This window comes from Cinclus cinclus, chromosome 5, assembly GCF_963662255.1.
Source record: "Cinclus cinclus chromosome 5, bCinCin1.1, whole genome shotgun sequence".
Lineage (NCBI taxonomy): Eukaryota > Metazoa > Chordata > Aves > Passeriformes > Cinclidae > Cinclus > Cinclus cinclus.
Window position 1 is genome coordinate 10,610,692 of NC_085050.1, and position 13,337 is coordinate 10,624,028.

The 13,337-nt window shown below is 39.0% G+C and overlaps 1 protein-coding gene across 1 annotated transcript in view; it reads left to right on the forward strand.

Annotated features, from left to right (window-relative positions):
• The first annotated feature begins 414 nt into the window (after window positions 1–414).
• ABLIM2 (actin binding LIM protein family member 2) overlaps window positions 415–13,337 on the forward strand; it is a 98,215-nt gene continuing 85,292 nt past the window's right edge. The window contains exons 1-2 of the mRNA XM_062493360.1: window positions 415–430; window positions 8,030–8,173. Coding sequence (XP_062349344.1) covers window positions 415–430; window positions 8,030–8,173 — 160 coding nt within the window. The remainder of the gene's footprint in view (window positions 431–8,029; window positions 8,174–13,337) is intronic.

Consider the following 13,337-nt stretch of genomic DNA (forward strand, 5'->3'; position numbering starts at 1 on the left):
GGGGGGTGTCTAGAGGGGTTTTCCTGCTACCTCAGCCTGTATTTCTAACTTATGACAAGGAGTTTGCTGGTTTTGGTTCCTTTAGCCTTTGTCCCCAGGTGCCCAGCACCACCCTGAGGCAGCCGTGGTGTCACCTGATGCAAAGACACCCCTTGGTGGCACGTCCTGCATCCAGGAGCCTGCCAGTGGTGCCACCCCCATGGACGTGACAATATTTTGGCTCCTGTAGGACGCTATTTTTACCCGGTGGTGACGGCGAGGTTGGCTCTGCTCCTGCCTGTGCGGGGGTGCTGCAGGAATCATCTGACCCTGGCTGTGTTGGGGTGGCTGTGCTGGCTGTGGCAGCGCACGCTGCAGATCCTGCTCCCCATCTAACAGCTCTGCTCCTGGGAGAATTTCCCCTTTCATGCAGGAATGCCTGAGGATACAGGTACAGTGTGATGACTCCACACTTTGTCAGCCTGGACCTGAAATGAATTGTTTTTCATCTGGGGCTGTGGTAACTAAATCACTGATGCTGTCATGAGAGTAACAACTCTGTGTTTGTGTGGAAACGCAGCAGAGTGGGGAAAGATGGTTAAACACTTATTGTAAATTATGCTTTGTGTTCTTTTAATTACATGGATGTTGATTTGGAAATTATAATGATTCTGGTAGTTTGCTGACAGCTTAATTTGAGAACTTTCCTCATTTTTTAAAATGGAAATTGACTTCACAGTTTATATTAGACTATAATGGGGGAAAAGCCCCTATTTCTTTATGCAGCTATCTTGGAGTGGGGTTTTTTTGTATCTTATCTCATTGCAATCTAGCTAAACCTGCACAGAAATAGCCTTTGCAATGCTGCAGTAGCAGTTACTCAAACTCAGCAGAGATTTTTGTGAAGTGTGTTTGAATTTGGCAAGTATTTTATTATAATAACGAGGGCAGGAGGTTAGCTTGTGCTAGGTTTGTTTGTGTGATGTGAATTTCACACAGAGCCATGTGGTGAGGTTTGAAGCTCTTGTGTGAATACTTGGGCTGTGTTGTACCTCTGGTACCTGGTTTATTCACATCCTGTTGGATAACACCTCTCTTTTGCCTCTGGTCCCATAAACTCTGTAATTGGCAGTAAAAGCAGAGGTCACCTCAGTTGTGCTGTTGTGTGCCCTGATCAGCTGTGGTTTTCTGGTTTGATGATTTTGAGTAGGAAGTGCTGGAAAAGGCATGCTTTGGAAAGGCGCTGTAGGAGTGGTTGCTTATATGTAGTAGAAGCAGGCATACATTTCAAAAAGGAGCCCAGTTTTTTGAAGCATTTTGCTTTTTATTTTTGGACAATGTGGAATAATTCAATTGAGACCTATTGATGTAGAGATTTATTGAATTTGGTGAATATTTTCTCTTACAATACAGGAACTAAAAGGAGAAGTAACAGTGCTCTGCTGTAGGAGCCACCACAGAGGTCTTGGAAGGAGCAGTGGGCACTTTTTGGGGGGGTGCCCGGACCCGCTTGGTGCAGAAAAGCACTTTTGGGAAAGGCAGTGAATTTGTGTGCTAGCTTGGGGACACTTCAGCCCTTTGTGTGGCCAGCTGGAGGGCTCGAGGGACCACGTAATACAGACATTGACAGCAAAACTTCTTTCCCTTTATGCTCCTGATCTTGTGGTTTCTTCTGGGACATAAAGAAGAACCGAGCGTTATAGTGAGAAGGCACCATAAAGCAGGGAGACACATTTGCAAAGTCATTTAACACAAGGTGCTAATTGAGAAGTAGGATAAACCAGGTCACCACCAGTTATTTAATATTGTGTTCCAGAACATCTAAGACATCCACTCCTCAGGCAGGGCTGGGGTGGGGAATTGCTCTTCCCCACTGCCAAGTGGCATTGACAGGATGGCTGGGAAGAGCTTGTGGAGTTCCCATTACACAATTATTTATTTTCTCATCTTTTCTGTGGAAAGGACCAGTGGGGTCTCAGGCCTCTGCAAGGCTCCATAATGAACCCCTGGTCCTAAGGAAAAAAAAAAATCAACCCCCTTATCTAAATTAAATGTACAGCTGACACCCAAGTAGTTCTCTGATCACTGCACGTATTACTATATTATGTATTTCTGTGTTACCTTCACATCAGCGCAGCTCCTTGTCACTGGATTTGAAACACAGACACAAGACAGGGAGAGAGCAGGGGCCAGCTCTACAGTGGGAAAAACGCTTCACTGGGATATTTAGAGGCACTTCATTCCTTTGTTTTCATATGGATGTTTTTAAATTCAGCTCTGAGTGTTTTGGCTCAGTTGACACAAGGAGGGTTTGTTAAAATAGCAACTTAAACTCCAATCTCTAATTCCAGCAGTACATATATGCGTCTCCTTTAATCCTGCTCCAGGAAGATTGCAAATTTAATTCTCTTCTGGGCTGCTGTGAACCTCACCCTCCCCAAATCACATGATACAGCAATCAATAATTCTGTCCTGTTTCTCAAATACTTAGTGAGTAAATGGCATTTGGGTCTCATATTTGTTTATTTTGATTTTTAGTAAACACTTCTAGCTATAGAGATTAAAGGTTTCAGTGTCAACACAAAGATAATTTGCTGATAATTCCTTCATGCAGAATAATATCCCTTACCAGTGCTGTGTGGTTTTGATTCAGAGTTGGAACGTGGCCTTTGCCTTTGTTGAAAAAGCTGAACATTATTATGAACTAAACAGCTGATGATTATAGTTTTAAATATTGATGCCTAATATTTTTTCCTCTCAGAAATATGAAAGGAAAAAATATTTCATCTCATGAATCAAAATGTTATGGATTTATAGAATAGCCTGCAGTGCTGATAGTTGTTAAAGAAAATTGTTGTATGTTTTCTGCTGATGGAGGGTTGTTTTGCAGGCCAATGGTGCTGTACTTGTATGAACCTGAAATGAAAGGCCTGCACTTTTTTAACCTGACCTCCAGAACACAATAAAAAGGCCCCAAAACAACCCACAAAAAGGACAGGGAAAGTGCCCCCCACCCCCCAGGCCCTTTATTTTTCCTTTCATTGTTGCCTTTAGGCTCTGGTTCTGCACTATTCTTCCAGGAACCTTGGTGAGGAATTACCATTTCCCTGCATTGAGAGGTAATTGGAGGAATTGTAAATACTAGGAATAAAATTTCTTTTCATGAACATGACTCTTGTCTCTCCACTCTAATTACACTTTTCATTAGATCACAATACTCTTCAAAATGTCTATATCACAGAAGGACAGGTTGGATGGGGCTTTAAGCAACGTTGTGTAGAGGAAGGTGTCCCTGCCAATGCAGGAGGGTTGGAACTAGGTGAACATGAAGGTCCCGTCCAACCCAAATAATTCAAGGATTCTGAGATTATGATATCAAAATGTGTCATTTGGCCCTTTATCATACTGAGCTTCTTTAATCACCAGGAACAGTAAATCTCTTAAACTGTTTTTTTGGAACAGAATTAAATAATGTGGTGCAAATGAGTTACGTGGCTTTAATTATGTCTATGTAATAAACAAAGGAGGAGGAAGTCTTTATTATTAAGATTTTTAGTTGAGTTTTGATTCCAGATTAAATTCATTTTTAAGCATGACACTTGTTAATTTTCAGTACTTGACTTCCAAGCTCAGAAATGGCTTCTGTAGGTTGCCATGCAGAATTGAAACAAAACAAAAAAATTGGAAAAAGCACTTGGGCTGTGTCAAATTCTGCAGTTTCTGGATATGTTTCTTCCTCAGGTCTGGAATCTACCATGAAGATTTCTCATTTAGCTCTTGGAGAGCCTGATAGCAAAGGGGTTTGCCATCTTCTGCATAGACCAATCCTAGACTGGATCTTTTGCCAAGAGTTTGATTTCCCTCAGCAGTTTGCTCGCAGCAGAGAGAAGGTGACATTTTCTATCCCAGGCTCCCATGAGCAGAGCATGACCAGGGACTTGTGAATCCTCTCCCTTCTGTCACTGCCATCAGCTTGTCTTTTGGAAAAAAGCATTCCTGTCTCACCCAAATCTTTTCCTTATCTCTGGTGCCTTATTCTGGTCCCCAGGGCTGTTAAATTCTGCTTAGACTGGCAATGCCGAAGGAGCTGGGTTTAGTCAAAAGGATGGGTTTTTACCACAAGCTGTGGATTTTCGTGGATCCACTGTACCTGTCACAGTGTTCACCGAGGTCAGGCTGCAGCCTTTGATCCAAATACTTCCAAAAGCAGGGTGCTCTGCTTTCTTTTTAATGTTGAAAATCAATATATTGTATGCTAACAGTTTTCACCTTTAAAAAAAGCTTAAACATTTTTTCTGAAATTTTCCCTGCAGAAATAAGTTTGAGATCATCAAATGCAGTAATGTTCATGTGAATGGTTAAAGTTTGGCAAAGCTCTCAGGCAAATATTGTGATTCTTAGGCATGGTGCTGGGTAGGGCCAGGAGTTGGACTTGATGATCCCTGTCAGTCCCTTCCAACTCAGGATACTCTGTGAATCTGTAGAAGTTATAAGCACACTTGACAACAGCCATAAGATGCATAATGCAGCTTTAATAATAAACACTGCCCCTCCTTCCCTGTGGTACATGCACCAAGTGCACATCTAGAGTAAGCAGTATAGAAGTAAGTCTGAGTTTATCTTATTTGAGAATTCTTCAGCAAACTGTTGCTGGTTAATGCGCCCTATTTGGTCCAGAACCGAGCAGAATTATCTACTGTGTAGCCTGGTGGAGACAGGCTGAGTCTTGACATCAGAGATGTGTGAGCACTGGACAGTTGGCAAGAATATTGGCAGTAATGTCCCCAGCAGACAAGTTGTGCACAAAGAAGTCCTGTGGAAGCTGCTTGTTCATTCCTTGCCAGTTTTTGTCCTTGTCAAAAAGTGAGCGCAGTTGGATCCTTTTAGGGTTTGAGGATTCATGAGGATACCTCTGCTGGAGCAGAATGTAGTCGGGGAGAAAGGCAAATTTAGAGAATCAGACATTCAGTTGCATGTTGGTTTAGAAAAAGTAACTAAAAGTTAAGAAGGAAATTTTTACAATTTAAGATATAATGGAAGCATTTCATTTTTAATGAACTCTTTGGTTAGTTATGATCTGATGAGCGGTCTCAGACCATTGCATTCCATCAGTAATTCATTATTTCATTTATTAAATATGTTGATTGATTCTTCTGCTGCTTTGGAGACTGATTTTGATACATAAAGGCATAAAGGTAGAATGCTGAAAATTGCCATGCAAATTTATCTCCTTAAATATGGGTAGAAATATAAGTTAAAGTATGAAGTTCCTAAATATAATTAGTTTCTCAGAACTGTCAGCAGTTGAAATTTCAACCTAAACCATATTAGGTATCAATGTTCTAAAATATAAACTAATATGTGATTAATTATATTATTTTGTTGTGCTAGGTGGAAGAGTAAGTGTTTTAAACTGTCTTCAAAGAACCTCTTTGTAATGATCTCAGAGGCACTGTATTCCCACTGGAGTTTTGTGTGAAATACTTAGTAGCTTAGTTCTGAATTCAGATAAAAGAAAAATAATTACTTTTTTGTCTGCATTTTAAACATGTTTTGTGTTATTTTAAGATTAATAAGAAAATTCCAAAAGCAATTTCAAAGAATAATTAAAAAAGAAACAAACAACCTAACCCTAAATATTTTTCTTTTAAAGTTCTTTTTTTAGTTGAGTTGATGAGTTTTTTTTAATTCTGAACCTTGATTTAGAGACCCAAAGAGAAGGAAACATGTGAAGTCCTGCCCTGTAACTCTGGACACTGAGCACCAAATACATTGTGAAAAATACATTTTTCTTTTTTTCTGCCAAATTTCTAGTTTGCAACCATTACCAGAAACCAAAAAAAACCCCAACTTTGCAACAATTTTCGATGTTCTGCTGCTTTGCTTAAAGTGCAGCCCTGGGTTCCCAGGGGCAAGAAAGCAAATAGAAAAGCAGTGTTTTCTCTGGAAATGTGAGGCTCCTGTCACTTTAGGGATGGGGCATATTTGGGATTTGCTGACAGCGCTCCTGGGCTCCTCCTCGCCCTTCCTGCACTGGGCTGGAATTCCTGAGCCAGGTTTCTTCTCTTTTCCTGAGCCTGTGGGACACACCTCAGCATGAGCTGGCAGCTTTCTACACTGCCCAGGCATGGATGCCTCTGGAGAGATGCTGTTCTGAAAGGCCGAAACATGGGAAAGGTTGGGTGTGGAGAAAAGGCAGTTACTTAATTGTTCCAATCAGAGTTTTATATTTCAAATGCAACTGGTTTAGGTTCAAATGTTCTGGCTATAGTCAACTCCTTTTAAGTCAAGTCTCTTGTGAGTTTTATGCTACGAATTTGATCATTGTTAGCAAATCTGGAGAGAGAAAACCTTATAGTTGCAAATATTTAGCAGCTACTCTAGTAACTAACTCAGGAAAACACTTTGTTTTGGTTTCTTACAGGGTTGATTCTTTTTCAGGGTGGGTCGTTTGTTTTGGGCATGTTGCAGTACAGAGAGATTCTTGTGTCAAAAGTAAAGTATTGCAAAGTTCAGAATTTCCTCTGGTTTTATTTGAGAAATAAATCGGACCCTCATAGTAGCCTCAACTACTTTCTCTGTGTAAGTTTGGGCATCTGCTTTTCTATAAACTTCCAGTCGCCTGTTGTGCTTATGTTGTTTTTGTTGGAGATGTCCTTAATTATAACCAGGCCTTCGGTAATTGCTCCTAACTTCACAGTGCCTTGAGCAGGACTTTTTTGACCATCACAGAATGTGTAATTTTAGCAGACAAGACAAATGCTAGTGGGTGGTGAATAATGCCCTGAGAAGCTCAAGCCCATGTATCTTCTGGGTAAATAAAAGCCCAAACCACTTTAGCTGCAGAAGTAGAAAGTGCTGTTTTGGGTAAAACTTTCAGCAAGTCCCCTGGAAGAGTGTGTGGAAGGGGAAGCTTAGCAGCTTAGCATCTTACTGAAATACTGTGGATGTGGAAAGGCCTTTTTTGCTTAAGCCTGTTGGCATATGAGAGGTTGCTCCATCTTGACTGGTTGGTTGGTTGACGAGTTTGTTTGGTAGCTAAAATTTAAACAAAATCACTTTGAAATAAGCAATCCAGCCTTTAAGTAAGCATGCCACATTACAGAAGAAAATGTCATTAAATATGTCATTTACTTAAAATGCTTTATGTGCTTTCCTGTCATTAGTTCTTCACACAGGGAAAAAGCCAGATCTCTTGAGTTACAGTACAGCTCCTTTATAATTAACTGCGTTGATGTTTCCTCTCTTGACTCTTTAGTACACCGTGATGAAAAATAGATGCAAGTGCTGCAGCAGGACTGCAAGAATAAGGTCATATCTCACTTGTACCACATAACATGTTGAGATGCCAAGTTATCTTCTGTTATCAACAGCACAATAAATGCAATTTCTAATTTACATCACAAGATGGCAGCAAATTTTTAATTCACTTAATTTTCATTAACCTAGATTAACCTAACCTCTTGAAATTGTGGTTTCCTTATAAAATTACTGGAAACTTTGTTTAATGATCAGTTATGTGAATAGTTAAGTGTTATTTACAGGGATGTTAATGTTTCAGAAGTAGTCAAAACATCTGCGGAACTATATTTCTGCTTTAAAATCAGTGAAGAAAGGCATTTACTATGAACTTTAAAGATCAGTAGCTCGCAGTGTAAGAGTTACCAAGTCCCATTAAAAAAATTCTATATAAAATCTAAAACTTTTATCTATAGTTTTTCATTTCTTGAAGGGAAAATATGACAAAGCATTTTTTGAAATTCAGGTAGAGGCTCTCAAGACTTGATCATGTGGATTCTTTCCTCTACAAGGAATTCTGATTTACGTTTGAAGTGTGTTCAGTCAAAAGCTTTTGAAATTATGAAATACGAGGGTTATCTTGGCTCAACCTCTTGGCAGATCTTTCTCCTGTGCTGCCCAATCCCAGAAGTTAAAATTATAATCTGCTTGACCTGATTTGTCCTAGGTGTTAATTGTCATTGTTTGCATATCTTATAGAAGAATGCATCTATGGCCTTTAAAATGCTCTACTTTTTGTTTTCCCCTGCAGTTTCACAACCACAGGCTGTACATAGCCAGCTGGAGAAGCCATCAAGTACTGCAATTCTCTGCAATACCTGTGGAAAACCATGCAAAGGAGAAGTTTTGAGAGTTCAGAGCAAATATTTCCATATTAAATGCTTTGTTTGCAAAGGTAAGTGTGACTGCTGCTTCTGTGACTAGGGCATTAGCAATGGTGTGTGACTTCATGATCCTGGAAACTTCACAAGCATATTTCACAATCCAATCCATGCCTGAAAGGATTTACTGTGAAATCTATGTCTCCTTACTGTAAGATTATAAACATCTAAGTCCTAAAACTGGAGTTTGTTTTCAATGGATATAAAGCTGTTTATATCCATATTGGAGTTTACTGTAGAGTTGGGATGTCAGGAAGGAGAGCAGTTTGGGAGATCAGTGCAGGGCTAGGAGAGAATTAACATTTGCAAAGAAACTCAGAGGTTCTCCCTCTTCCAGCTGTCTAATTCATACCATAGGCTGGGCCATGGCCACATCTGTTCAGGTTCTCTTCTGTTGGACTGATCTTTAAATTCAATGTGACCCTCTGTGCTTTTCCATTCTTTGGGGAGAATGACTTGGGTTGCTCCAGATTGGTGCCTGTTGTCACATGAATAGCAGAAGGATGGTCACAGGAAGAGGGAATTTTCTGATACAACACCCCTTCTGTAGATACTTGCTTATTTGAAAACCTGTCTGGAAGCTGCAAATATCTATTTTGTTTTAAATGTACAAGTGCATAAATGTTAACTGATGTTTACTGAAAACCTGCTTACTCCATTATTAACCAGTGCTTCAAATGACATTTATTAATCCTTGTAGCTCAGTCTAGAAACATAAGCATGTCTCTGGTTCCAGATGTGTTACTGTAACTATTTCTACTCCTCTTTAGAGGAAATACTAGAAAGAAAACCGTCACTGTCTGTTAGCTATACTGATATTTTAAAAAATCCCATTGGATTAAGTACATGCTATCAATAACTGAGGCAGTCTTTAATGAGTTAGACAGACAGGACTAAATGTTCAGCTCAATAATTGTGTTCTTCGCAAAATTGCACAGCAAGCAAAATAAGCATACTGCACTTTCTTACACAGCAAAAATACTTTGGTCCTCTATTCAGAAGAGATTAGTATTTTAAGCAGAACACCACCCATACATGCATCTTTTAAAGTTGTTTTAAAGCCAACTATTCTTATGGCAAATTTCACTATTAAATCAGTTTTTCAGACCTAACTCAGGAAAAGAACAGCTGATCTGACTTAAGATTCAGGAGTCTTGTCTCTTACGTGAAGACTCAGTAACACTCTAGCATTTGCTTCATATTATTATATTAAGGAAATCCAAGCCCCCTTTATTTTTAACAGATTTGCTATGATAAAAGAAAAATCCTACAGAGGTTGTAAGACAAAATTGGCCACCTCCATTTAGATGATGCCAGGTCACCAGCAAATGCAGCATGTAATCACTGAACCAATTCACTGATCCCAATTTTAGGAAGTGCAGAGGGATTTTTCCCACACCCATGCAGAAGATGAATGCAGTGTAGAAGCTGCATTGCCCCTGTCTGTCTGTAAGAGATAGGGTGTTTGTTCAGTTCTGACAGATCTTGAATAAAATGAGGACAAAATCACAGTGTTGAGTAGGTAGCAGGGTAGCATCTGTCAGCCACCTGTCAGTCTCTCAGCTGGCACAGGAGTGTCAGAGAGGTGTGGTTAAACTGCTGCCTGGTGTCAGGGCTCTTGGACTCCTCCTTTCTAATCATTTTGCTAGGTGCTAAGTTTACACACGTGGTTGGTTTGAGGATTTTCTCTCATTATTTAAATGCCATAATTTCTTTTATCACCTTTCAAGGGTTTCCATCAATTTTCTGGCATTCTTCTGGTATCTGTTTTTGGGTTTTTTTCTGTGTTTTATTTGTTACTTAGGAAGCATAAGTTGCTTTGTAATGTGGATTTGTCATGTTGTTCGGTGAAAGAGATTTGGAACAGAACAGAGCACTGAATATACATTTCACTAACTACATAGAATGAGAAAAATCAGGTTAGGCAAATGTGACTTAGATTTTTAAATTAATGGATGAAAGAATATAGGTCATGTGTTAGAATTGAGCAAAAAATGGTATTCAGTTCTGATCAGTCTTCTTTCAGCCTTGGAGGAGAGTTTTGTGCCATGACCCCTGCTGTGCACGGGCAGAGTGATGATTCTGGGAATGTATTTATCTTATTGTTGATTCCTCCCTGTGGTGCATTTATTTTGATGCTACTCAGCAGTTTGTCCTGTCTCACCTCACCCACCAATGACAGCACATGGAAAGAGGCTGTGTGTCCAGCATCCAGTACAGCTGCAGGAGACTGTCCAGGACAGATAATCCCATGTGTGAGCTGGCTGCATTGCCCTGCTAAGATGCCTGGTTCACTGCCTCTGTGTTAAATCATCTTGTAGCCTGCATCAGAAAACATTCAATATTTATAGAGCTGCAGGAAATTTTGGTCCCTCTCACTGAATTCTTGGCTGTAAAGTGATGGAAAATGCAAAGTGACGAAGAGCCCATGGATAAGAATGAGAAATTACCATGGTGTGGTGTCTAGAGGTATTTGAGGTCTGAATGACCTCATCAGTGACAGATGATATTACACTGGAAGAAGTCACACCTTTTTGAGTATGTGTGAAATTCAAAACTATTTCTTCAATAGTTTTGGATGAATTATGAGGGTCAAATGCATTGAATTGTTTCCTTTTTTTCTTGTAGGGTAGAAAGGTAGTTTTGTGTATTGCCATACTGCTGTCTGATTATTCATAGAATGGTTTGGGTTGGAAGGGACCTTAATGATCACCTCGTTCCAACCCCTCTGTCATGAGGAAAGATAGCTTCAACTAGACCAGGTTGCTCAAAACCCCATCCAGCCTTGGACACTTCCAGGGGTGGGGCAGCCACAATTACTCTGGGCAACCTTTCTTATGGGGACTGTGAGCTTCAGAATGGTAACAGCAACTATATACATGCATCTTGTATTAAATTAAATTACCTAACCAAGGAAGGTTAGTATGAAGTCACTAATTCCCATGCAGTTCCTCTTTCATTTCTATCCAGTTCTTACATTCCCCAGATAACAATTCTAAACAATTAAAAGTTTTTAAAAGGTGAACAACTCGTTTATTATTCAAGACTAAGAGACACATCCTGATTAAAAAAATTTATAGCAGTACTGGGAGCATCTGCTAGTTTTGCTCAGTATCAAATTTAATGGAACCTAGGAAGGTAAATAAGCATGTTAAATAAGGTTTATACTGATACCTATTAGTATGTGTTATTTCCTGTTTAGCTGCACATGTAATCTGCTAATAAAATGCTGTTTGCAACATGCCATCTAACCTCACTTCAATTTTTTACTTAAATTTTAGTTTAAAATATATCCCACTTTAATCAGGTTTTATAAAAGTACTGTTCTAATGAAGCAAATGTGTTTGATATAGTAAGGCAAAGTTTCATTAGACTTCAAGGGCTTTGGTTCCCATGTTTGCTAATTCTTTTTTTTTATTTAATAAAATGACTGTAATAAAAGCACCAAGGAAAATTACTAAAGTGATAAAATATTAATGACTTAGACTGTCAAATTTTAAAAAATTGTGTCAAATATAAACTATTCTAAGGGTGTCTGTCAGGTCAGGACTGCATTTAATGGAGTTGCTGGTATTGGACAAATAATAACTGGGAGCTTATTTACAGCAGTGTGATTTAGTAGATCCAGTAGAGGCAGGTTAACATAGAATTGTGGATAGGAGAGATGTATGTGCTGTAATTATTAATTAATTACTTAATTAAATTAATTAACTAAAGTTAATCTTGGGTACCCTTTTTATCTTTGATAAGGATAGAAATTACCCTGTTTATTAGTATTTGGCAAGTATTTTGTTTTCTGTGTTTTGATAATATCCTGACATTTCCAAAGTGACAGTAACCAATTTAAATGGGATAATCCATACCATCTTGCTAAAGAGTGTTCTTTGTACATATGTGAGAACTGTAACTCACATCTGTGTCCTTTCCTGGTTTGTCTTGAAAGGAAATAAACTTCCAGTCTGAACCATAGAAGTAAAAACATGACCTGTGTGCTATACCTGCTTCATTGTATCTCTTATTATCTTGATTTACCCCTAATCAAAATTTTCCTGATTGCTGTCTTGCTATGGGTGCAGCACATGCAGTCTTCCCTGCTGGCACAGCTAGAAGTTGCAAGTATACTTCCCCCCCATTCATTTTCATGTTTTGTTTTTTTTTAATTAATCTGCTAGAATTTATCACATCTTCATCTTAGAATGGGGTATGTGCTTCTGGAGATTAGTGTTTCTGTGACCCTGCAGAGTCCTGGGAATTGGGAAAAAGCCCAGCTCTGGATATATCAATTCCATACCATTTTTTTCAGTAGAATATGCAGAAGAACCCATAGTTATATAATTTATCAGGAAGTCCAATTAATGTAAAGGACTAAGACAAAATATTCAGTGAAAATATTAAAAAATGGAATAACTTGTCAATAGCAGTTATTTGTTTGTTAGATCAAATGCATCTGCTAGGATATAAATATGTTCAAAGCTACACTGAGTAATCTGAGGGACTCACATTTGAACGTAGCTATGGGGTTTCACGTTTCAAAATGGGAGTCATTTACGGGAAGCTCATTTGCAAGATTTCCGAGTCCCAGATTTTTGCCAGGCAGTAGCAATTTCTGGTATCTCTGGTGTCCTGGGCACTGGGCATTAGTGTAGGGACTCTGATTCATCAGGTACTCTCAGCAATGTGTCCAACACTTCCTGAGTCCTTCAGGAGTTTGCAATGCCAGATCGTATTAACTCAGTATAACAGGAAAACCTGTTTCCAGTGTAATGCACCAAGGTTGCAGACTGTGGTAGGTTTAGGGCTGCCTTACCACTGTCAACTTGTAATATGCATTTCAATGAAATGATGATGATGATAATGATCACTTTTGCTGGTGCAAAAGTGATTTAATGTAACAGCAAATGGTTCTGTGTTGTATTTTTAAAACCTGAACTTCAAAAATTTTAATCACTAATTTTCTAAAAGCAACTCAATAATTAAAGCATGAGCAAAGTTTGGTCAGTTAGTTAACTTTCACTATCACAAAGTAGTGGATAATTTTCCTTTTTTTAATAATAATATTCTTGCAACTGTTGCAACCTTTCTTTGCATTCATTAAGAACTTCCTGCTGCTCCTCATGTCCTGACCATGTACCCATCACACCAGCACTCTAGCAACATGGCCTATATATTTCAACCAGA